The sequence below is a fragment of the Amblyomma americanum genome, chromosome 8 (assembly GCF_052857255.1).
Source record: "Amblyomma americanum isolate KBUSLIRL-KWMA chromosome 8, ASM5285725v1, whole genome shotgun sequence".
NCBI lineage: Eukaryota > Metazoa > Arthropoda > Arachnida > Ixodida > Ixodidae > Amblyomma > Amblyomma americanum.
In genome coordinates, this window is record NC_135504.1 from 28,813,511 (window position 1) to 28,839,812 (window position 26,302).

The 26,302-nt window shown below is 46.4% G+C and overlaps 1 protein-coding gene across 1 annotated transcript; it reads right to left on the minus strand.

Moving 5' to 3' along the window:
• Positions 1-4,663: 4,663 nt before the first annotated feature.
• Positions 4,664-15,562, minus strand: LOC144101232 (BTB/POZ domain-containing protein 6-B-like). The gene is made up of 4 exons (XM_077634309.1): positions 15,223-15,562; positions 11,361-11,500; positions 9,975-10,195; positions 4,664-5,404 (listed from the first exon to the last, which is right to left on the minus strand). Exons 1-4 carry the CDS (start codon positions 15,230-15,232, stop codon positions 4,711-4,713), a joined length of 1,065 nt encoding a protein of 354 aa, XP_077490435.1. The 5' UTR covers positions 15,233-15,562; the 3' UTR covers positions 4,664-4,710.
• Between the last annotated feature and the right edge of the window lie 10,740 nt (positions 15,563-26,302).

The following is a 26,302-nucleotide window of genomic DNA, read 5'->3' on the forward strand; positions in this document are numbered from 1 at the left end:
ACGCTGCTTAACTAAACCACCACGGCAGATGGTCAGGTGGATGCAAAGCTCATACGCTGTGCGCGCGTTTTGTTTGAATTTTTTTTCGGAATTAGTGATTCTTTAGTGCACATCATGCTTATTTTAAGACACGTAATACCGCAGCAGTGGTGCAGTGGTCTGAGCATCCGCCTCGCATGCGGGATGTGCGGGGTTTGATCCCAAATGCCGCCGGGTAACCACCGGTGATACAATGGGTACAAGCTTTCCCATGGTCTCGTGCTCGGATTATATAGGTTGAGATGCTTAGGTAATGGGTCCTTAAGTAGAAGAAAATGGCTTGTTTCATGGCGCTCTTTGGCCACAGATGCCTTTGCTCCTTTAAAATCCATCATCATCATCATCATCCTCATCATTTTATGATACGCTTCTATGGAAACAGGCTACAGCGTCTTAAACACAAACATAACGGTTACAGTGGCATTATTTTACACCGAAAACGACATCGAACCTTATTTGCACTTGACACTCAGCGGTTCCCAAACGAAGGGCAGCTTGGGCTTGTCGGTTTTTCATCCTGAAGTTAACAGTGCCGAATGGAGGCGAGGACACGAGACGAAGATGCGACGAGCGCTGCAGTCTGTCAACGACGCGGGTCACGTCACCAGTGCGGGTCCTTACATTTCAAGTTCCGGCGCAATTTTTGAGCAGAAAAATATTGATTTTGGAGCAACTTTGTATCAGAACGATAATTCTGGAGCAACCCGGGAAAGGAATAAAGGAGTCACCCAAAAGAGTGTAACTAACAAGATCAGGTTCACCCATCTGTAGCTAGGAAGAAAAAAAAAAACGAAGGTGCTCACAAAAAGCAGTGACAAAACATTTTATTCATACTGGCACTGTCTTCCACGCAAGTTCAGCCAGGCACGCTTGACTAAAACTCCTAAGGACGCCTTCACTTGAACAATTATTTCTTTTTCATGTTGGCACTATCTCAAAGCTTCTCGGAATTTTTTTACAAATTCATCAAACTCGCAAAGTGTATCAGCAAGGCTGAAATTTCCTTGTTCCAACAAAGCTTGACCTCGTTGGACCTGCTCCAATCTTCTGTTTTTCAACACAGAAGATATGACTTCCTCAGTCCGCTTCAGGGCTGACTGACATGAAGCAACATTTAAATGCAACCGACATGATACGCGAACATGAAGGAAGGAAAACTCGGGAGAGCCCTCGCTATCCGAGCTGCACGCCAAAAACTTGTGCCGGAAGTCACGCGCTTTCGCAAGGACTACTGGGAGTCTTTGGCCGAAGGCGAAGCCAATAGTAACGCCAGGCACAGCGGTGTCGTCTGCTGCAATGCCTGCTGCGCATGCGCAAGCGCGCTTAGACGGCGGCCAAGTAAGGGGGAGGAGGGGGGAGCTGGCTTGAAAGAAATGTGACTTAACCGCCTCTCCTGAGTTCTTTCCTTGATCCATGTGCGCGAATGAACTGGCTGCTAAATTCTACCACACGCCAGCCCACAACCACCCATAGAGTCTCTTACTATTAACTAGAGGGAAAGCTGGCGCCCCGCCTATGGGAGTTTGCATCGAGCTTCCTCGAGACCACCTGTACCACCACGGGCGCTCTAAGCATCATGGGGCGGAGAGCTACCGACTGCAGAACCACAACTTTTGGCCAAAAATAATGAAAAAACAAACGTTGTTCGATAATTAAGATTTTCCTATCATTCAATATCCTGCCTATAAGTCGTAACAAACGAGCAGAAAAGCATGTAAATGCAAATTTTGCTCAGAATAAGCAATTGCTTGCTCTCCTATCGGCCAAGTATTGCAGACCACAAAAGCCAATATTTCGTGCTTAACAGGCACATTTTTAAAAAGAAATATGTTTTTGAAAAAAATATTGTCGCTTCAACAATTTAAAAGGTTTTTCCGCACAATTTCGGAAAACAAAAACCTTTTATTGGCGTCGTGTGCTGTTGCGTTCTCGCTACTATGGCTTCTGCGCACTACTTTTACGCCGAAGTCGTCTGCCGTGTATACGGAATGGGACATCTCTGTAACGCCACTCTGTGTTCCTGAAAGAAACCTACTGTCCCGCACCAAGTAGCTCATCGCCCCATTATGTTTTGCGCGCCCGTGGAGGTACAGGTGCAGTGCTGCCACGTTTCCCTCTACTTAATAGTAAGAAACTCTACGCCACCACCAATGTATTGCCAACTGCAGAGAAGTTTTAGATGGTTGCCAACTGAAAGCCTGAATGGTTCCAAAAATAGCCGTTTCCCGTGACCGCGTCTACTTTTTGGCGCCGCAAAGGCGCAGTATTGATCAACTTGCCGCTTTTGGAGCAGACTAATGCAGCAAAATGTAAATCTATAAGAATGGTGCAAATGGAGCAGCTGGAGCACCACTGTACAGTCACCCATCCTGAGCCTTCTCGCACGATTTGACAGGCAACTTCTTAAGGACCTTCATCCACACGGAGCCGTCCGAGTAAGCGCATTGTGTCAACTACTGTCGGATCGTCTGGCTCGAGCTGTGTTTTCTGTTATAAATGCACCGCTTTGCCCGAGTTTCTTCCTTAGCATAGCCAATATTGATTAAATTTACACCGTTGGTTATATTTCAAAGACGCGCCGTATTTTCCGGACTATAGCCAACAGACTACGAATGTTTCCAAGATAAAATTCCACGTGTTGCGGATTATCTTCCGGACTGCACATGATTTACTTTTAGTTAGTTTAGTTAGTTTAGATTAGTTTTTAGTGGGTTAACACTAAAGTCATAACTAAGCGATTTCTCCAAACTTCGTCTGAAGCCTGCTTCACCTTAAAAGAACCCTTGCGAAGTCATCACAACCTTCCCACCAGATTGTGAGCAAACAGCCCGCCGTGGCAGGTGGAAGTTCAGTGAATGATTGCCAACTACAGGTTCCTATGGAAGAGCAACTTGGGTGTCACAAGCCCCACCGGTGGCAGCACCTGCGATCGAAGGGCAGTGACGCATCGTTTAACCGCTGCCATACTGCGCCAGGAGTGGTGTGGTGTGAGGACTCCCAGAGATCTGTAAATGTAAAGTATAGAGCGACCAATTGCGCATATATGGACATTAACCCTATCGCACCATGCCTTAAGGTGAAGCTTAAGTGCCCTCTCCAGTGTTTGTGCGCTAGCAGTAAGGCCCGCATTGACAGATTTCGCCCATCTTTGTGCTAAGCCTACTTGGTCTTGGAAACTAAGCCTCGAACCAAAACTGAAGTGAATACGGAAATGCTAGCGCACCTAATTCGAATGAGACCAGAAGAATGCCAGCGGAGCTTTCAAAGTAAACAAAATGCGTTGCCCTACACCGCCTGCTACATTTAACCATGCTAGATCACACAGTGAAAGCAGCTCCCCTATGCATTCAGCTCCGATTTGCAAGCGAATTCCTCTTGCAGTGGATGCTTTTCAGTGCTCGGATTTCTTATTGAAAACTAAACATTTCGACAGATTTGCCCGTCTAGTTGGGTTTGAAGACTTATAATAAACTGCACGTCTCCAACCAAAAAATTAAACTCAACGTTTCGAAGCCGACTCGGCTCCTTCATCAGTGATGACTGAGGGCAGTAGCTAGCGTCTTTAAGTATGGATGGGAGGAGGGAGTCAAAGGAACAAAAGCTGCGATGCGAAAGGCGTGGGAGAGGGGGCGGAGGGGGGTTAAGGCTGTTAGTCACGTTGTCGCACTGTGGGGAGTCGGTCAATGGCGACTTTTTTTTCGTTGAATTGAAGAGAGAAGTCCCTGGGCATATAGTGAGGGCAGGTTTCCTTTTGCGAGGTTGATGTCGTTCGGGGCGGTTTGGGTGTGCCAGGATTCCAGAATGAGCCTTTTGTGGTAATTTGTTTCGGTTCCGAGGATGCGGGTTTCTTCGAAGTTGATTCTATGGTCTGAGTCCTCGGAATGTTCGGCTACAGGATTGCGCTCTCTTGCGAACTTACGGACGTCGTTTTTATGTTGCCGAATTCTGAGCACGTCCGCTAAACATCGATTAATCACGCCATTGAGGGCGAAGTAACGCCTCTACTATGGCTGCTGAAGTAGGTATCCAGGAAGTTCTCAATGACTTCACGAAAGCCAGACTACAGATACTGCTGAAAAAAAAGGTGCTGGATTCTGAAGCCGATAAGGAAACGGAGAAACGGACGAGCCGTTCGTCGAACCCGACATGCTTCACTTGTTTTATTGCTACATTTTCAGAGAGTGATTTTGACAGATTTGAGAACTGAATTGTTTGTTCTTAAAAGGCCCGGAGTTTTTCTGCTTGATAAAAAAAATTGTCGCTTACCGATTGTACGTTAGTTTAACTTCCTTAAGCGACTCAGGCTATGAGGAACGCTGTAGAGAAGGGCGCCGGAAATTTCGACCCCCAGGGGTTCTCTAATCTAATGTGCACTGACATCGTACAGTGCACGGGCCACTAGAATTTCGCCTCCATCGAAATTCAACCACCGCGGCCGAGATCGAGCTGGCGTCTTTCGTGTCAGCAGCCGAGCGCCATAACCACTACGCCACCGCGGAGGCTACAACCTGTACAAAGAACGGAGAAAGGCCGTAGCGAGGTTGAACGGAAGACTTCGAAATTTAGGCCATGAAGTCTGTTTCACAGCTTACCTGCTGTACTGAATTGCACGCAACTTCTGTAATTGAGTGCACAGATTCTGTTTTATGAATTTTTGTTTTCTTACAAGTGTTAGTTGATTTTTGCTCTTCGCAAAAGGCCCAGTGCAAGAAAATCTGAAGGGTATACCTCAGATACCTTAAATACCTTAGATTGTGCACCTCGTGACTTAGAGATCTTCTCCTTACGCGGACCATCAGTCTGGCAAAAGCCGGCCGGAAAAGGTACAGAACCTCTTTTTACGATGTTGCTTAATATTGCCCGCACCTCATCGGCACTCAGGGCGCCCCACAGGTTCGGACCAGATACAAAGTCCTGGGCCGTGAGTGCCAGGAATCGTAGTTTGGGGAAGAACGGCTGCATTATCTGGCGAAGGGTTCTCCCTTTCGCACCGACCGCTGCCGCGTTGCGAAGCTGGTTAAGGGCCCACGCGTGCACCGCCTTCATCACAGTGGCTTCGGGCACACTGACGACACAGTCGAGGACATAGTGAGCAGTGGACTCCAAGCAGGACTCGAACTCTTGCGAGGAGAGGACGGCGAGGCTTTCACCTTGGATAAGGGTGGTCGTGGGGAGGTCGCTGTCATCCTCGCCCATAGTGAGAACGTAATCCAGGACCGGGCACACGTCCTTCGCAGTCATCTTGGTCTTGACGTAAGCAGAGCACATCTGGGCAAGCTTCGGCTCGAGGTACTTGATGGCTGCGCTTCGAGTGCACAGGGCTTGATGCACGCTATCCACCTCCAGCTGACCGCTGTAGAAGTACCTGCATTTTATGATGGCAGTCAATTTATTTGGCGCAAGGGCATCTGCGGCCAAAGAGCGCCATGGCACAAGGTATATTTCGTTTGCCCAAGGTGGGGTGAAAGACCGAATTCCCAAGTTTTCAACCCTAGTTAAGCAGAGTACCAGGTCACTGGAAGATTGTACCCATTGTATCACCGGTGGGTACCCGGCGGCACTAGCGATCAAACCCCGCACCTCAAGCATGCGAAAGCATCTGCATTTAATTATTAAAAAGACTCTGACGACTTAACCATCCAATTTCGCAACTAGTAAAATCGATATTCCGTCTTTTCGTGACTCTGTTGTGAGAAAACAGAAAATACGTAATTCTTCAGAAAACAGCATTTATAAACGGAGCACTTTTTCCCGACCACACAACTAAACTCTTGGCGTCAACTCCGCAAACGACTCCGGGATCAGCGCTTGAAAAACAGTACTGCTTTAGCCTAGCTCAACAGATCCGCGACGCAAAAAAACTGCCTTCAAGTCATCTCGGCTTCTTAGAGAGAACAGCCAGGGGCGGCGATATCTGTGTACTCCATTTTTTTCAGCCTTTACTACATTGAAATATCCGTTGCCGTGGTCAAAATAGCCTCTTTATCATTAAAGCGTGGTAATATCAGCGCGGTATTAATGTGAGTGAGGGAACGAACGCGGGTAATGACATCCTAGTCTAAATCAAGAGGAAGAAATGGGCTTGGGCAGGGCATGTAATGCGAAGGCAAGATAACCGCTGGCCCTGAAGGGTAACAGAGTGGATTACAAGAGAAGGTAAGAGTGGCGGGGGGCGGCAAAAGGTTAGGTGGGCGTATGAGATTAAGAAGTTTGCAGGCAAAGGGTGGACGCAGCTGGCAAAGGACAGGGTTAATTGGAGAGACATGGGAGAGGCCTTTGCCCTGCAGTAGGTTTAGTGAGGCTGATTATGAATATTATGAATCTATCTATAATAAGATGAATTCTGTGGAAGCTAAAGAGCTTCCACAAAACTAAGTAGTAAAAAAAAGATTCGTCTTGGTGCGGAGCTTGAACCTGAGATCACCGCCTCACCGGGCCAGTCGCTCTACGAACTAAGCTAGCTGGGACGGCTAGGGTTTGATAGCTTACGTTGAGAGCGAATTGATCGATAACTCCATCGATACCGGACAACTTGAATTTCTCCTCGTTATCCCTTTAGGGCAAGTGGTCACTTATAATATCAATTCCTGAGCATCGAAGGCATGGCGAAGTGGAGCCCCTCCCGGTATCTATTTGTACGCTATTCACAAAAAAATGCCTGCCACTCGGTGTTCCTTGTGGACTGCAGTTTATTAGCGAGAATCTCAGAAATCGCAAAAATTGTCTCACTTTCAACCCTGATATATAATGTGAGAAATCCACCCATGCGATCGTTACTGGTAAAAATTTCACAGCTAAACACTAAGCCTCTTCTGCAGGTTAAATGCTTCTCCAATTGTTCGCTAACTAACCCTGTGTAGCCCCAGCTATGTTCACCTGCATTCCCGCACACCTCCTAATCTCATCTGACTAGCTGGCTTTCAGGCCCTCCTTTCTTTATTTCGCTGCAAAGCCACTGAGTGGCGCCCCAAGTATTAAAACGCCAAGAACAAAACCTCTCGCATATTTATTACTCCCTCAGTGAGGTTTGCAAACTTCGCTGTGTGAACCAGGGGGGCCAGTGCCATGGCCCTATGTGGCCTGGACACATGTGCGTAATGTGAGCGCTATGCGGTCGTCCTGAGACCTTAAAGGGTCCAAACTCGATTTCCTAATAAAGTTTTCCATCCATCCATCTATCATTCCATCCACATACATCCATCCATCCGTCCATCCGTCCGTCCGTCCGTCCATCCATCCATCCATCCACCCACAAACCCACCCACCCATCCATCCACCCGTCCATCCATCCATCCATCCACCCACAAACCCACCAACCCATCCATCCACCCATCCATCCATCCATCCATCCATCCACCCATCCATCCATCCATCCATCCATCCATCCACCCATCCATCCATCCATCCATCCACCCATCCATCCATCCATCCATCCATCCACCCATCCATCCATCCATCCATCCATCCGTCCATCCATCCATCCACCCACCCACTCATCCATCCATCCATCCATCCACCCCCACCCACCCACCCACCCACCCATCCATCCATCCATCCATCCATCCACCCACCCACTCATCCATCCATCCATCCATCCATCCATCCATCCATCCATCCATCCATCCATCCATCCATCCATCCATCCATACATACATACATACTACATACATACATACATACATACATACATACATACATACATACATACATACATACATACATACATACATACATACATACATACATACATACATGCATGCATGCATGCATGCATGCATGCATGCATGCATGCATGCATACATACATACATACATACATACATACATACATACATACATACATACATACATACATACATACATACATTCATCCATACTGTGGTTTAAAACCTAGACTAGCATTTTTGCTGCTCCTTGGCTCTGTCCGCCGGAATCAGGCATTAACCCAGGCCTTAAGAACCTTTTATTCTCAGATTCCGCAGCCGGCAGAAGGCTCCTGCGTGGCACCTATGTATCCTGGCAGGCGCCGTATTGTTCGGAGGGTCGCTACTAAAACGTCACATCGAGAGACATATTTCAAGCAGAAGCAGGCAATGGATTTGCCGCAAGCCTCGTCGCGAGGTGCTCGTGGCCCAGAAGGCAATAATAAAAGCAGCGGGAAGTGCACACGCACCTCACAGGCATTTCTGGGAGGGGGGTACTAAGATTTGACCCATACGCTATTATGGCTTCCAGGGGACAGGAATTGGAGAGCACCAGTTTTGTAAAATTTGCCAGCCGCTCTCCTGCCAGCTATTGGTGCCTAGAAGCGGTTTTATCGGCGGGGTTTTTTGGCTCATGGCATGCGCTGGTTTCCCCACTCTCTTTAAGCCTATCTTCAGCGCTATAGCATGATAATAGGTGGACTTCTTGAGCCACTTAGAAGCCGTGGTCATTATAAAGTTGTGAGACCGCCCTTTCTATATATCGAAGCGTTCCGGCTGATTGCCACCACCGTGCGAATGGCGTTAACTTCGCTCTCTCAGCTACTGACGACTTTTAGGTTTCTGCCCGTTACGCACCCGTCGGCGATGGATGGAGGCTGTCCACAAACCATGCATCCCAGTTGAGCTGATACTGCACAAGAAACGCAACCAACTCGCCGCCTTTTGAAGTAGATGTGTCAAAGAATGCACTCTGAAATGCAGCCATCAATTCCGAGCGAGTCTCGAGCACGATGCGGCCGTTCATGATATAAAGGACTGGCCCTTGACATCATGCAGAGATCTTCAACGCTGAAGCCTCCTGTCTACTGTATTACAGTGGCAGGCAAGCTCATCCCAGCCTTTCGCAGCCATGTGGTGCCAGTGCCGTTACATTGCTGGAGCCGCCACCGCCTAAGGTTTTCGAGGAACTGTGTTACAGTGGTTGACCAGTGCTTCAACCGTTTGAACTTTAAATAGCAGTTGACGCGACACAGTGGAAGCGTAACAAGAGGTCTGCAGACTCCATTCAGATCTAGCTATCGCCGCCTTTGCCATTGCGCCGCCAACAGATGGCCACCATACCACACCACGAGGGCAGTGTCCCAGGACTTGCTGGGCCATTTTCCCGACCGTTCAGGTGCAATAATAGTTAAGCACCACGCTGATAGCGCAATCGCACCTATTTTGTCGGCGAGTGACCAAAACATCGAAGTGCCTTCCGTGGCCACGGTGGATGCTCAACCACAAGACCACCCGCAATGGGTTAGGCGGTGTCACAACTACGTAGGAGGCAGAGCCACAGGCCTCGGGTCTGTTCCAAACAGAACCTCCTAAGTGGCCGAGCAACTGTCGAGAAGAAACTGGTACCAATTTATGACGGTATATTCCCGCCAGTGGCACTTCAGATGCTTCCACAGACCAGACTGCATGCTCCGAGACCTGTACGCCACCTGTGGTACATGCTTAAAGAGGTTCGGAGCGTCGCAGCCTCACACGAGAGGTCCGCGCCTAGTCCACTGCCGCGCAGCAAAAATGGGTACAAATACGCGCTTGTAGTTACATGCCACTTCAGTGGGATGGCTGAGTTGTGCATGCTGCGAAAAGGGACAGCCTTGGAGATCTTGGCGAAGCTGTCCAAGGTTTTCTGTCATTACAAGCTCCCCCGAGCGGCTCATCGCCAGCAGCGGTACATATTTCATTTAGAAAGCCTTTTGTGGTACGTATGCAGCAGTTGAACATGACGTTATGTATGTTCAGACTACTCAAATAATCCTTTTCAGACCTCTCACTCGAGTTCTGGACCACAACCTGTCAAAGAAGTATGTATGCATATGTTGCTAAGAAATAAAGACCAACCAATTTTTTCTTCACACATACACTGGGCCGGGGCGGATAAGAAAAAGATATGAGACTCTGAAAACAATCCAACAGCTTGCGGTAGCAAGTTTGCTGATATCAAAAGTGAACACACCGAAGAAGTCCTAGAACGCCTTCCGGGTGCAAGTCGGTGATGACCACCCGATCCTCTTTGGCGAAGTCTCCATAAAACATGGCTCTGAAGACATCGTTCTGCAGTGCCAAGACCAACCGGTGTGCCTTGAAAGACTTCCGCTGGTCAGGGAAACGGTCGCTCTCGACGGCAATCTCCACGTCGGTAAGGTCCCCCGCTTTAAGAAACCTCGCGAATGAGAACTGAAAGGAAATGATAGTAGTCAGTAACCTTTTGTAAGCCAAGTCGAGATCTTCGAACTCCAGAACAATAATCTCTCATCAGTGTCAGCTGTGAACTCCAGCTGGTTTACATCAGAAAATAGGTACTCTCCGCTGAACTTATTACGTATTACCAGTACCGCTGCAAAACTGGTTGTATCTGAACTGGTTGGTATACATAGTTTGAGTGACGTCATCACGGCAATAGACACAAAGGCATGAAGGACGAAGCACAACGCCAACACTATCAACAACTTTATTGACCGGAAAGGCGACACATATAGAAGCGGCATGACATTTTCTTATTTGTGTTCTTCCTTAGATGTGATGAACCATAACTTCTGCTTCTATGCTCCAGACAGCAGTGCGTCACTTTCTCTACTCCACGAGACAGGAACGCTTCCACGAGAACCGGCATTTTAAAACTTCCTAGCAAGTACGAAACATGCGCACATAGAAATGCGGACTATATATACACGAAGGAATGAAAGAAAAAGAATTCAAGGGTAAATAAAAAAGTTTAGTTTTCAGTTAAACTTTTGAAATTACCTGTTGGTAATAACTTCCGGTAATACCTCAAAATAAAAAACTGATAAAAAGTCAGTGCCCTTGCAGGCATCGAAACGACAAATAGATGTTGGCCGGATTTGATAGGTTGCCATGTTAGGTTGCCATGTTTCCCGAGGCTAGAAAATTCCACAAATTAAGTGTAGATATCCGCAACGCCGGATATTTTCGTTAGCGACCTGCGGCCACCCCACGCAGTTTATTTTTTGTTTTGTTTTGTTTTAGCGCTGGTCTTTGTTGCTAGACTACACCGTAATTCACTTCAGAAAAGTGATTACATAATCATTTCTGGTCTTGACATCACGAGCGTGAATCTAATTTGGCAGGAAAAAAATGTTCCGATTTCAAATACGATTGTTCTCGGCCACAAATGCGTCTATCGCTGTTCAACAGGAAACAACGTAGCCATAGCGAGCCACTGAATAGATATTTGCCACAAAAAAAAACCTGCATGAATTTTTCCTCTGCGAGGTTTTGGGGTACCGCAAGCCACATGTTTTAGGGGGATAAATTTAGCTTCACAAACTGCTGTTGAATTCGTTCAACGAAGAAGAACGGAAGGAGTGCATGTGGGACTTACCTCTTGCGCGCTTTCAGTCTGACAAGACGCTACAGCGCAGCTCTTCCTCGAACTGGAAGTCCAACTATCGCCGTAGAAACACTGCCTCTGCATCCGACACCTCTCGCATGGGGTATTGTATCCGCAACGGTTGCAGTACACTGCATATAAGAAACACATGGATTACATTTGCCGGAGCTTGCAGTTCGTAACTACGCAAACTCAAATAGTTTGGTACATGGTTTATGGGGGATTTGACGTCCCAAAGAGACTCAGGCTATGAGGGACGCCGTAGTGAAGGGCTCCGGAAATTTCGACCAGCTAGGGTTCTTTAATGTGCACTGACATCGCATTGCACAAGGAGCCTCTAGAATTTCGCCTCCAATGAAATTCTACCACCGCGGCTAGGAGAGAACTGAAATGGCCCTGTGTTTATGCAAAGTCAAGTTTGAGAACCAACACAGTTTAATGCTTTAAATTTATGGATGGCTTCATAGGAATCCCAATTTGCCCTCAACTTTGGAACTACACCCTCTAGAGGCAACAATCTTTGCAAACATTGGAGACACATGGGCGGTTTCAACTCGGATAGAAATCAGAGACTCTCGAGAAACATTATGCTAACTGCACGTTAAAAAATCCACGATATAAACATTATAAACCAATAAATAAAATCGATCACTCCTTATCATCAACTTTAAACTACGATAACTCGTCCACAAAGTTATTTTTGCTGTGCCGTACATTAAGAGTTTGGCATTCTGTGAGATGCACATAAGCAAGCCGACACCGTTTTTTTCTGCACTGTACCCCTGCATTTGGCCCGTTTTCGCCTCCTAACGTACTTTACAATGACCTACAACCTAAAATTCCCCCCCAGTATTCCAAGGATAGCGGCTGCGAACAGAACACAGTCACTAATTGACGGTAGTTTCATCGCCGAAAAGTGCTTCTGAAACGAAGAACGTAGCATTGCCTATCTTCGACCCATACACAGCAATCCTCGACAGAAGCATTCTTGAACAGGAAACCATTTATGAACACATTTTTTTCATATAATGTAAGATTTCACTATAACAATCAACATATCAACAGATCACCCGACGGCAGTCATGTATTTTTTTTTTATTAACGTTCTCGCTATCGTTAAAAGCGTTCCCCATTGGTTTTCTACGGGAGTCTTAACTGTTCGATGTGACCGAAGGAAACACTATAAAAGAATGATTTTGCTGCGTATCGGAAGAATGGTCCATTACCTTCAATGTTACCGTGAAAGTATCTTACAATTTTCAAATATTCAAAATTTTTGTTCGAAATTGCGGATATGATTACATCGCTCTTTAAACTGTTTCTAGCAATGCTGTGCACCCCACAGCGTCATTGGACGGAAGACAACAAAAAAGGTTGTGCGCTTATTAATGCAACGGAACTGGACAAACGTAAGTGTACTCGACAAGGAAATTTACTTACAGCAAAAGCAACTCGCAGGAGTTCACTAAGCGCAGTCAGCGCTAGTGCTTTCTTAGCGCTTCCTTATCTAGCGCTAGCGCTAGATAAGGACACCATTTGACTCAGTCGAAACATCAGCAGTCATGTCGGCATTAAGGGATCAGGGTGCAGGTGAGACTTATGTAAAAATACTGCAAGAGATCTGTAACGGCCGTGCAGCTATCACAGTCCTCCATAAAGTCAACAATAAAATTCAAACAAGGAATAGCGTCAGACAGGAAGGCACGATATCGCCAGTGCTTTGAGCGCCAGTTTGCAGGTGGTATTCAGAGGCCTGAATTGGGAAAAGTTGGGAATAAAAGTTAATTGAGAATACCTTAGCAATTTGCGATTCGTTAATGACATTTATTTGGTAAGTCACTGAGGAGGTGAACTGCAAATCATGATCAATGAGTTAGGCAGGCGGAGCAGAACACTGAGTATAAAAATTAACGTGCAGAAAACCAAAGTACTTTTTAACAGTCTAGCAAGGAAACAGCAGTTTACAATTGACAGCGAGGCGCTGGAAGTGGTAAAGGAATACGTCCACTTAGGGCAGGTAGTGACAGCTGATCTGGATCATGAGAAGGAAATAACTAGAAGGATAAGAATGGGGTGGAGCGCATTTGGCAGGTTCTCTGAGATCATGAATGACAGTTTACCACTGTCCCTGAAGAGAAAAGTGTACAACAGCGATGTATTACCGGTACTCACCAACGGGGCAGAAACGTGGAGGCTAACGAAAAGGGTTCAGCTTAAGTTAACGACAACGCAACGAGCCATGTAAATAAAAATGATAGGTGTAACGTTAAGAGACCGGAAGCGGGCAGAGTGAGTGAGGGAACAAACGCGGGTTAATGACACCCAAGTCGAAATCACTAGGAAGAAATGGGCTTGAGCAGGGCATGCAATGCGAAGGCAAGACAACCGTTGGTCTTTGTGGGTAAGGGGGAGGATTCCAAGAGAAGGCAAGCGCAGCAGGGGGCGGCAGAAAGTTAGGTGGCCGGATGATATTAAGAAGTTTGCGGGGATACGGTGACCGCAGCTGGAAAAGGACACGGTTAATGAAGAGACATAGGAGAGGTATTTGCCCTGCAGTGGGCGTAGTCAGGCTGGTGATGTTGATGACTCTTGAGCGAACAAACACCGTATATCACCACACACGCTCAGTAAAGTGGTAAGCTTCTACTGTCTCCACGGCAAGTTTATGGTAGTGTCGAAACCCATCTCTCGTACCCCGGAAGATAGGCGCGCACTTGCGCTCTTTAAAATGGCGAACTGAGGAAATGGATCTTTGCGCTTATCGAACAAGCAAGCCCTCTGAGCCACGCATTCAAACAAGATTGCTCGCTGCCTCTCTGTTATTAAATCTTTCCCGATGCCGCCCATATTGCAAGAGCACAGCGGCCAAAGAGATTGCTCGCTAAGTGAATAAGCCATTCGGGATATTTGAGCGATTTTGTTCCAACAAATGCAACCTCAAAGCAGACAAATGCGTTCCTGCTTGTGCCCTTGCCCTGCGTCCGTTCAGAAGGCAACGTAATTTCTCTTAATGCCAATTCACTGCTCCGCTATCGGCTTGCATGCAAAATCAGTGACGCACTACTACTGCGCTGCCTGTTTCCTCGTAATCTCCTGTATGAAAGACTGCAGTTCCCCATGCAATGACATGTTCCTTTGTCAGAACTCTGATCAGAAAACTGAGGGTTTCCTCCCACCCTTTGTTCAATTTTGTGCTTCGAAACAAGTGAGATTACGGGGCAACAAAACACGTCAGATACCGTGCCACTTGACGCCGCCCACGAACCGGGGGATAAGCAGAAAAGCTCGGCAACCGACAGCGCTCAGCGTGTCGTGATCTTTCTACCGTGGACGTGTGACGGTACAGCCAATGGTCTTGTTCACTTCTTGATACTGCAGTATTTTCGCGAAAACCTAAAATGCAGACACTTATAGCTCTGGCACGCACAGACAAATAAAAACTCATACACAGAAGCAACTCCATGTCAAGCTAATTAATAGAAATCAATGTATACTTTCTCTTCAGATAAAAGTATTTCTTTCTGAGCACAACACTATCACCAAGGATGTTCTATCCAATGGTGTCCCCTGGAAATCAAGGGTGTTTAAAACAGCGTAGTGAATGTCTCGTTTTCCTCAGGTTTCTAGCACTTCACATAAAATAGATTTCCGCGCAATAAAGATCAATTGATAGTAACCAACTAAAGGGCGATTTGCAGCTGTACTGACATTGATTAGTGGTGTTAGTTGAAGTAAATACTGGTTTCTTGTAGCATAACCAAAATATCAGGCAAGAACGCGCGAAGTATCGTTGTTATAGTGACCATCAATTAGCTTAGTGGGTACGCAAAGATACAGGAAACTGAGTACTCACTGTAGCTCATCTTTCCCTGGCAAGTGACGAAAGCACTGAAGCAAAACAGCTGCACTGTAGCTGCAAAGCGTTGTGCCGCGATTAAGCGGCTACTTCCAAATCTCCGTTCACTTTTCTCGCAGACAGGGAGTCAGCACTGTGGGCAAACAAGATGTGGGCGCAAAGTCACTAGGACATAGTTTGTTGCCGAAATGGAACAGTCTCGCGGGTGTGAGTACACTTTCCACGGAGAAGCCGACACGTACTCCAACGCCGCACCTGAATGCGCGGAACTCTCCCAGGTTGCCCAGGCCCCGATAACTTGCGGCCGATAAGGACCGCAGTTGCAACAGAACCCTAGAGTCGCAAGGTCAGTTCCCAGTTGAGCGTCAGTGCCGGCGATGCCGCCCCACTCGAAACAATGGTGGCGGCATCTGGGAGCGAAGGAGGTAAAGCGAGTTTAGAGAGGAAGCGACGACGGCTGCACTCTCACGTACTACACCGCGTATTCACATCCTCGCTAACTGTAATGCCAGCTATATTAGTGCCGCTTCCAGATAGCCAACCGTTGCTACCTGAACAAAATACAGGCGCACTAATCTCGCAACAGCGGTCTCCTCGATCACATAATTTAACCTGTACCATGAAAGGCGCTATAATCAGCATTTGTGAGGTGTTTCTTTTAAGGACAAGGTGCTAAAAAGCGCGAAAAACATTTCATTTGAACCCATTTAAATGCTTGTTGAAGCAGGCCAGGTTCTTAATTTTGTCTCTTTGCATGCAAGCAATTCTGGCGTAACCATGATCGCGCCAGAGCCTCCTCTTCATGGCTTATCCTTCAGACGAAGGGCATGCACTCACGCTGCAAATTTTAAGCATTGAGATGAATACGCGCGAAATGGTATAGTAAGAAATAGAGTCCGTTACTCGTACTTGTGCGTAATTATCAGCTGAACATAACTTTGAACATCTGGCGCAGTTGCTTCATGGCGTTGCTGGCAGCCTAGAGGATACCGGGGAGCTGTTGAAAATGAAACCGACAACGTATATAAGACAGCTTTCGCTACAGTAACTAAAAGGCAAAAACGCGCTTAGAAAACGCGAGGTTTCGGCCGCTTTGCGTTCATTGTGTTTGCGTTTTGTGTTCAACACCTGCCCTCAAGAGCACTTTATGTGCGCGTCGATACGACTGTCTGCGTAGCGTAGATTATCAGAAGCCGCGATATCGTCGCACAGTCACGAACGGCCATCGTTGCCAAGCAACGTAATCACAAGCCGCGAAAGAAGGAAAAATATTGGGACCGTCGACCGCTATAGAAACGGTACAGTATGTATGCCTGAGCATGCAGCAGATATATGCTCTCCGTTCTTCACGTCGTACGTGTGTCGCCAAACGTGTGTTTGGCTGTTCAAGGCTGGGATGAAAAAAAAACGTTCTGCAAACAGACAATCGGATTTCGTCAAGCGAACAAGGCTGTGCACCTGCGAGCTGCTGCTCAAATGCCACAGTGAGGAATAAGACCATACACATGTCCAACATTGTCAGACAAAAATTTTGAAAATTGAAATATTGTAAGATAATTCTCTTCTAAAGTGTTTCCCTCGATCGCATCGAACAGTTAAGACTGCCATAGAAAACCAATTGGGAACGCTTTTGATGAGAACAAGGACGTTAACCAGAAAAAAAATGCAAGACTGTCGTTGGGTGATCTGCGCATATATTGTTATAGTGAAATCTTACAATGGTATAAAAAAATTGTGCTCATAAACGGTTTCCCGCTCGAAAATGCTTTTGTCAAGAATTGCTGGGTATGTCAAGGCTAAAGCCATCGGCAGCGAAGAATATTCTGGGCTTGAATACAGCCGCCTGGTTCGTCTGGCTCATGAAGGTAAGTTTCCATATTTGGCATGTAATATCTTCATCCTTCGAATTCCCAGATTACCACACGTACGTTACCATTGCCCTCATTTATTACTTTACAAGAATCCGCTCTGCCTCTTTTCGGCAGAACTGAGACGAGAATACGCTGCACCAAAATAAATATTTTCACTACAAATAGCTTCTTGGTTATGGTTGCATATAAACCTGTTCATTTTCTATCAGGGCGCATGAAAATGGAAAACAGTGTCGTGTATGAAAATTCTAATTTACGTTTTTTAAAAAATTCTGAAATTTCGCTCAAGCTGCCAAAAGGAAAGGTATACGCATAGACAATCCTTATGGTCACTGCACGAGCAATTTCCTAAAGCGTGTATGTTCGCACAAATCTCCACATTTGATGATTTCGAATTGCATAAGTCCTCCTGGAAAAATACGTTTCTAGTTTTTTTTCTTTCGGGCATCCCTGGCTTCACTTAAAAAAGGCAAATGAAATTACAGGGCCTCAACTATGTGCGACTGTGAGACAATAAAGTCATCAGCATGTAGTAACTACAGCGCTACAAAACCACATCCGACTTTTATTGCTAACACTTTATTACAGGCTCATACGGCCGTTTCATACTGTAGCTTCTTTTCTCAGTAGTATACTGAAAAGGATTCATTAGTGAACAAGAATATAGCACTTAACAAAACTTGTTTAATAAATAGTTCGTTCACAATTGCTTGTCCACCTGCCACTGTGATCGTTTTTGATATCATATCCGAACTTTAAAAAGATGCCTACACTTCACTATTGAGCCCGGACTGAATGATACGTATTTAGAGCTAGAAACTACGCACATAAAAAAAAAGTTGAGGGGACACTTAAGTTCTGCATCAAAGATATGACGCGATAGCGCTAATGGGTTCCTCGGCATCCTTGGGTCCTGTTAGCGTATCACCATTACATAACGCTTGAATAAGCCTACCCTTAAGAGTACAATTCAAAAGCATTAGAGATCCCTCCCGCGCAAAGTATTCCTCCTCTGTCGCCTAGATTCTGCCTACATGCCCATATATGAAGAATTGCTGATCCTCTGTGTTCACAGATCGCGAGAAGTGCTCACACCACTCCTGGTGCAGTGGTGTAGCGGTAAAGCGATGTGCCAATGCCCCGGCAAGCGCATGTTAAATTTTAAACACAGCCACCGGTAGGGCTTGTGAGACCCAGGTTGCTCTCCCCGAGCAGCCTCTCGCGACCAATTAATAATTTAACTCCTATCTCCCACGGTGGGCAGTTTGGTCGCAATCCGAAATTTTCGCTCACAACGCGAACGACACCGAGGTCGCTGGATTTTCTGCAGGGTGTGAGCCTTCCCGAAAAATGCCGCCACAGCTGTTGAAACTATGTCGATTACGGTTTGATTTTCTACTGGCGCGGACTATATCCTGTCAGGCTGCCTACCTCGTCGCAATTCTTATTTATTTTCATTTCTTCTCCACATAGATCGAAAACACTCAAAGTGAGTTTCTCAGCGTAATGAAAGGGATGGTCAAGAATATACCGTTTTGGCTACGACTACGAAGAAATATACGCCACATGAAGCGGGAATCGTGAATCGTGAACAGCGTTTCAACCCGCTGCTGTGGCTCAGTGGTTAGGGCGCTCGGCTACTGATCCGGAGTTCCCGGGTTCGAACCCGACCGCGGCGGCTGCGTTTTTATGGAGGCAAAACGCTAAGGCGCCGGTGTGCTGTGCGATGCCAGTGCACGTTAAAGATCCACAGGTGGTCGAAATTATCCCGGAGCCCTCCACTACGGCACCTCTCTCTCCTTTTCTTTCACTCCCTCCTTTATCCCTTCCCTTACGACGCGGTTCAGGTGTCCAACGATATATGAGACAGATACTGCGCCATTTCCTTTCCCCAAAAACCAGTTATTATGTTATTATTACAGCAGCATTTCAGCGGGGCTTCTAGTATGGTACGGTATGTTGGGTTTATAGTTTTAATGTTACGCATGTCCTATGATGGGCGGCGTAGTGGAGGTCTGTAGATTTATTTCAAGCGCCTATTGTTCGTTACTGTGCGCTAATATAGTACTGCATACGTGCTTATTTTGCATTCTTTTGCAACTCGGTGGCTGCGCCCACACACAAGGGGCAAACTTTGCGACCCCTGATTGTTATTTATATCTTTTTGCTTGTTGCCTTCGATAACGGAGCCGACAAGCGACGTTGCTTGCCGGCTACCTCTCCAAACATCCCAGGAGGCCTCTTCTAACGAAACAGGGGCAAATGAAAGGAAGGAAAGAAAATGCTTAGATAATATGGCTCCTATTTGATTACTGTATTTGCTCTGATCAAGGCGGGCCATTATTGCGAGGCGACACCGGAAAGTTGAAAGCCAAATAAAAAAAAACACCCTTCGAATGTAAGCCGGCCTAAAAAAGAGGTAGCGTAGACTTGCGAAAGCATATGTTTAGCCCGGTTGGCTCATGGTTCTGATTTTCCGGGTTGTCATGCTCAACGAGAAAGTGTGCTGCAGTTTAACACGAGGTATGAACGGCTGCAGCGAGATCATGACAAATTCAGAAACGCAAATTCACACCAAACTCGCTCACATCCTTCTGAACTTGCGAGTCACCGTACTTCGCAAGAATTTTTTCACTGCTTCACAGAATAATGAATGGTAGCAAAATTGTAGTTATTTGCGTCGGTTGGTGTACATTCAAAGTGCGAGGCCCGTTTAACATGCCGCGAGTGTCACCGTTCGACACTGCGAACTCGTTCGGTGTGCGGCTGGAGAGGACCGCCGCTCTTGCGGCAGACAGCTTGCGAACGATTTCCGTCCGGTTGGAATTCATTCGCAGCGTCGGTAGAATGTACTAGAAACATTCTAGTACAGACATTATAGTACATTCTAGCGTCGGTGTGTTCGCTCTGCGACTGACCAATAGGGAGCATCCTCTGCTTGGCTCCCCGCCAGGCTTGGCTTTGGCCATCGTGTACTTTTCAAATTCGGAACTGTTTACTTTCATAAAAAGGTACGAAATGTTACCTTGTATCTAAAAGTGCGCATGACTACAACAACACACATTCCATGTTGCAATACTGCCGCGTTTATTCACAGGTTGGATAAGCAGTCATCTAGCAACCCTGTTGTCACAACCGAACGAATTCGCAGGCTCTGCGTTGCACGTGAAAGGACTGAGCGGCAATCGCATTGCGGCGTCAGCGGCGGCACCGAATTCGCAGTGTCGGTGCGGCAAAATTCGCAGCATGTGAAACGGGCCTAAGTGTAAACAGCGCGGACAGAGCAAGAAAGGCTACCAGGACGATGCACTGACTGTCAACCCTGGCGCCTTATTGATCTTTAACGTATACACTGACACTGCATTGCGCCATCCGCAGACGAATGATGAAGCAAAGGGTCCTTAAGTCAACGGTCACAGCCGGTTTCGTCCTCGGTCCTTTGCTCTGGCTCGCCGGGAACTATAAAAATTGCCCCTAGTTCAAACCATGCAACACCTTCTTCGTTGCGCTGGATTAGAAGACATGAATCTGGAACTTTATTCATGATTTTATCAGCAACATCGGAACTTTTTCACGGAGAAGAAACACTGGTAGCGCTGTCGAATTGATGCTGTTTGTTCGGCGTAGCTTTTTATTTCTTCTGGGTGTCCCTTCATATCGGCTGTCGAAACATCGAGTGCAAAATAGGCCAAAAATGGCTACCACAGGGAAACGGCGTGGAGAAGATGGAAGGGTGTATTTAACCTTCGGATAGTGAAAGAGCTAAATAGCTGAGTCCTGCGAACGCACAGGAATTCGCTTCGCCGCAGACGTATGCAGATGTAATCACAGTATCAAACCGGAGTGAGTGAGTGAACTTTTATTGAAGAGGATGGTGGCTGGAATGCACGTGGGTGGGGACCTCAGCCGAGGGCTCCAGAGGCTTCTGCCGACCTTCTGGCGATGAGAAGGAGCGCTGCCTGGTAATCGAGGCGTGCGCTGGTCAGCTTCACCTCCCACAGCTCCAGGGTCGAATCAGGCGGCTTTAGATGGTGGGGTTTTTGGGAACATGTAGCATTGTATGCCAGATCGATGTGCAATCTTGAGTTTATTATAATTTTCCCCTTTCAAAAGTTTGCCCATGGTTTTATTGAATTAGCTCCTGCTCCAACTAATAAAGCATCGAGTGATCATAGCTTCCCCTTTCTTTGCGTAATGCACCATAAATAAGAGGAACACGCGCAACGACCTAACCACCTTCTGCAACTTTCGCAGGCATTCGTTCTCAGACAGCAGATACCAAATAAGACCCCTAACGATGGCTCAGTGGCTGTGGCACTCGGCTGCTGATTCAAAGGTCCCGTGTTCGATCCGGGTCGGGAGGATCGCAATTCGATGACGGGGAAATGCAAAAATCTGTGGTGTGCTAGCTGTGCGATGCCAGGGCACGTTGCAGAACCCAAGCTCGTCTGCGTTAATTTATAGTCATCCACTATACCATTTCTGGCAGCCCCTGTTACGCTTCGGCACGTTAAACCCCATATATTATAGTATTACAAAATGGTGCAGTCTTTTTCTTAACAATTCATATTTTTGTTGCACGCAACCGAATAAGCAAGGAGAGGTGGGCTTGGAACAGCAGTTGAATCTAAGAAATAACAGCGTTAACACATGCATCCACAGAACGAGAGATCTTCTCTCGTTCTGTGGATGCATGTTGTTAGTGCATCGGCATACCACAAGATCTCATTGCAGTAGCATCTTCCTGGGCGTAATCAGATGGGATGCCAGCGACAGCATGCATTTTCACATAGACCCTTTGTGTAATCGCTATTTATTTATTTTTCTCTTGAGTATCTCTATTGCTCTCATTAAAACGTCTTTCTTGGCGAGTTGGTGCATTCTGAATCTAAGAAATATAAGAGCGCTTCGCATCCCATAATGAATACGCCCAAGAAGATGCTACTGCAATGAGATATTGTGTTATGCCGATACACTCAAATTGTTCTGCTTATATAAAAAAAGGTGCAAACATCTAGTGGGTGGCTTCATCATACTGTTCTCAGACTGCTGTATCTTGAATTCTCTGTCGGGCGGCTTATGTCTGCCTCTCGCTGTCGCACTTCGGTTCTTGGTGTCTGAGACGAGAGGCTTATGCTTGTTGGCGTTCTTACGTATAAACCCTGGGCGACGCCATACGCGACGCATTCACAGCAGTCCGCGTCGACCTGGCTGCAGATGGGTGGGGAGGGAAAGTGGGTGAAGATGCACTTTTACCACCGAGTGCCCGGATGTGCATTCACCTGATTGGCCATCAAGGATGGAAACTGCACACATACACACAGGCGCACACACAGGCACGCGCACAGACCCAGGCATGGGCGCTCAAGCGCAAACACACAGACCATGGTTAATTTTGGGAAAGAAGGTTATACTGCTAACGCAGTACAAAAAAAAACTACCATACTCTAACCACGAACGGGATTCAAACCAGAGGCGGCGCAACAAAGAAGCTTCTTTTTCTTGTTTAATGGAATATCAGCTACTTCTCCGACCCTCACGCCTTACTTAGCCGAGTCGAATTAAGCGCTCTATACAGCCTCACGCGACCAGCACTCCCGAACTCTGCCTGCACACAAAAATTCCGGACAGCGCAAACATCAAGAAAGTGCAACCGGTCAGGTGGTGGAACTTGTGCAACCATACCTCATGTTTCACGTGAGACGTACCGAAGTTTTTAAATGCAGTCTTTGTTAGGAGAGCGCTTTTTTCGGCATAGCATTTTCAGCGGTGCCGTGCCTCTGAATACAGATAAGATGTCCTAACTAGCAAGCAGTTAGGACAACAAGCAACTAATATTGAGCAGTTAGCTTTTCAGCTATTATTATTAGTCTATTTATTGAATGGGATGTAGGCCACCAAAAGTAATATCCATATCAGTTTTTTTAGAATTTTGTAAACGCAGTTACCCTCGGCGCTGCGGCTCAACAAATTTTGGCTGTTTCAACGAGTTACGTCCACTGAAGGTGTTGCTTTTCCTGCAAGGTTTACGAAGGCGCACGTATTTTGGCATGATGTAAGCAAAATTTGGACTGTGATTTCAAAATTCCAAAGCTTAGATGAATATTATTTACGGTGGGATACAGGCCTCTCGATAAATAAGAAGACTAACAGTCATAGCTAAAAAGTTAACTAGTCATTATTAGTTAACCAGCCTGCTAGTTATGCTATGCCAAAAATACACTATTCTAAATCAAAAAGCCGGTTTTTGAAAATTGTAGAACATCTTAGGTGGAACACCCTGTATAGCTCCTCTACTATCCTCTGAACAGCGACCTCGTTGAACGCGATGTTTTTGCCTGTTTATCCATCATGCGGCTTTTCCGCATGCTAAGCAGTTCTACTAAGACGAAAAAGTTCACACGGAATTCCGCAGTCTCTCATCAGAGACAGAATTCTTGTAATGGAAGGTGTGACCTCAGTGTCCTTTTCAAGAGTCTGCTGAAGTATTCCCAAAAGAACACCGCATCACGACAACCCACAATCAATTTCATTGTTCAATAGATAATCGTTGCCCACACACGTAGCAATTCAGTGACCAAACACAAACGTCCCCTCCTTGGCGCGAAGTCCTGACCTAACGTGCAAGGTCCACGCTTAAAGTCTAATAATAATTTTTTTTAGGAAAGGAAATGGCGCAGTATCTGTCTCATATATCGTTGGACACCTCAACCGCGCCGTTAGGGAAGGGATAAAGGAGGGAGTGAAAGAAGAGAGGAAGGAAGAGGTGCCGTAGTGGAGGGCTCCGGAATAATTTCGACCACCTGGGGATCTTTAACGTGCACTGACATTGCACAGCACACAGGCGCCTTAGCGTTTTTCCTCGATAAAAACGCCGCCGCCGCGGTCGGGTTCGAACCCGGGAACTCCGGATCAGTAGCCGAGCGCCCTAACCACTCAGCCACCGCGGCGGGTACGTTTAAGTTGAAGTCTAAAAAAAGTTTTTGTTGCCGGTTGAATCGACATACTTGGATACATTGATGTCAAGAAAATTTAGGCAAGGCTTTAGGTACTAGGTAGAGGGAGCTTAACGGTTCTGTAGATGCAAAATCCACCAGCTTTTTGTCTTAAGCATATCTTCAGATGGATTTAACTGCATACCTAGCCGATATACAGTACTGAACAAAAACATAAGATATTTTCATTTTTTCGTATAAATTCAGAATATCACGGTTATAAAGGACTATTTGCTATCTAAGAAGAAATAATGCCCTCTTTTTCCATAAGCAGTTTTTGGGGCCGTAATTTTTTAGTAGGTTTCTAATTTTAGGGCTTTTTCATGGGCGCTTGCCATTGAGTTCTTTTTCCGTCTGTTCTAAATTATTGTTAACTTGCTGTCATATTCCGGTGGCATGTTCGTACTACTGCACATTCTTATAAGCAGTGGGCCTAGTATGAGGTTATCACACCGTCATCAAGATTGCTCATATGACAATTATCTCTGGCCATAATTATAAGATGAAACACCATCAGCTTTTACTGGATTTCATAGTAGAGCAGTCCACGCCTTCGTAAGTTTTGAAGAGATATAGGGTCAGAGCAGGCTTGGCTTTCCGATTTTTTTGCAGTATACAAGCCAGAAAAACTCATGAAGTTTCCAAGATAAACATTGCTTGCGCGAGCCCCAAAAGCTCTAGAGTGACTGCTGCCGACATTTCTGAAAATTTTTCTCTGTTATCAGGCTCTACGGTGAGTCCAGGAACTGCAGGACGTCATGCGCAATTTGCTGAACTAAACGTCAGGATCCCGCCTCAAAACACTGCACATATATGTGAAAATAATGGGGTTTCAAGGATAATTACGGTAATGAAACAACTGGTGTTCCTAGGTAAAGTATTGAAAAAAGTAATTTCATTAGACGAATCGAACTTCCTGACCGCCGGGATTGATTTGATTCGTTGTAGACGTCGCCGCAAATGCAATTTATATGCATCTCCTTAGCAAGTTGAAACTTTAAACCACAGAGGCGGGAACGTAATTGCACTGTGTTAAATCTTCATTCGTGGAGTTTTGTCTCTTTGAATTCAAAGTGCCGTGAGCGAAGAGCTTGATCAGTGCCTTATTGAAAAGGTTATGCTTCCATAGGGACGCCAGATTCAGGGGTTTGAATATTTGTTTGACAAGAATCACGACCCGAAACACTTTTTCACGCTTGTGAAAAATTGGATAATGAAGAGGACGGTGCATCTTGTCGAATGGTCATGCCGGTCTACCGAAATTACTTCAATTGAATATCATTGGATAAGCATAGCGCTTCGTTCGAGGGACAAAAAAAAGTAGCACCGTTGAGAAGTCGCTGCTAAATTGGGGAAACATGGACTAGACGGTCACTTACAGCTTTCGGGAGCCTATAGTTCGACGGAGTCGAGCAGTGATCGGAGGATAAGGCTTGCGTGTGAAGTACCGACGCATTAGGTTATAGTGCAAGCGTATCCTTGAAGTCGTTGCCTCATTCTGTTACATAAAGAATGGCTGAGGTTTAGCTCCAGTTAAACCTGTAGTGACGCGATAGCTACAGCTGGCCGAGTGGAACTTGCTTAGTCGAATTGCAAAGTCATACTTTCGCCGCTCCGTTTCGCTGGGTGTTCCTTCTTCAACTTCGTCCCAGGACGTGGATTCACTCTCTCCCCCTCTCCATTCCTCCTCCACTCGGCTTCGCCGGTGCGCTGCGCCACCGGCAGCTGCTCCGCACCACGTGACCAGCCACGCAGCCGCCACGCTGAAGGCTCGAAATGCTAGCGTAATGTAGGTGTGCGGCGCGCACACCAGCTGCGCACTCTGACGTCACTCCGCACATGCGCACAGCTGGCGGAGCGGTGGTGCCACGGCTGAGCGCGCAGCTATGCTGACCTCGCGAAGCGACTGACGTAATGTAGCTCTCACTACAAAACCTTATAATAGCCGGCAGCTTCACGCAACACAGAAAATAGATATTTAATAAATTTGTCGCGGGAACAAATAGTCGTTTAATATGATGATAAGCAATGGTTGCTATTGTCTAAAAAGTCTGGCATTGACGTTCCACCAACCCCCTGCGCATGTTTTAGTGTGGCAAAAAAAGAGCTAAATTCTAAAAGCTGAAATATCATTTCTTTTTGTTCACTGCTGTACATCAATTTCCACTTCGTCTCATTTGACGGCTCTCGCCGTACATTCCTATTATTTCA

Bases quoted from the DNA above. Each gene is read 5' to 3' on its own strand.
- LOC144101232 (XM_077634309.1), bottom strand. The intron at 10,196-11,360 runs GTAAGTCCCACA...ATTTCCTTTCAG, and splicing joins AGACTGAAAGCGCGCAAGAG to TTCTCATTCGCGAGGTTTCT. The intron at 5,405-9,974 runs GTGTGTTCACTT...CATAAAATGCAG, and splicing joins GGCGTTCTAGGACTTCTTCG to GTACTTCTACAGCGGTCAGC.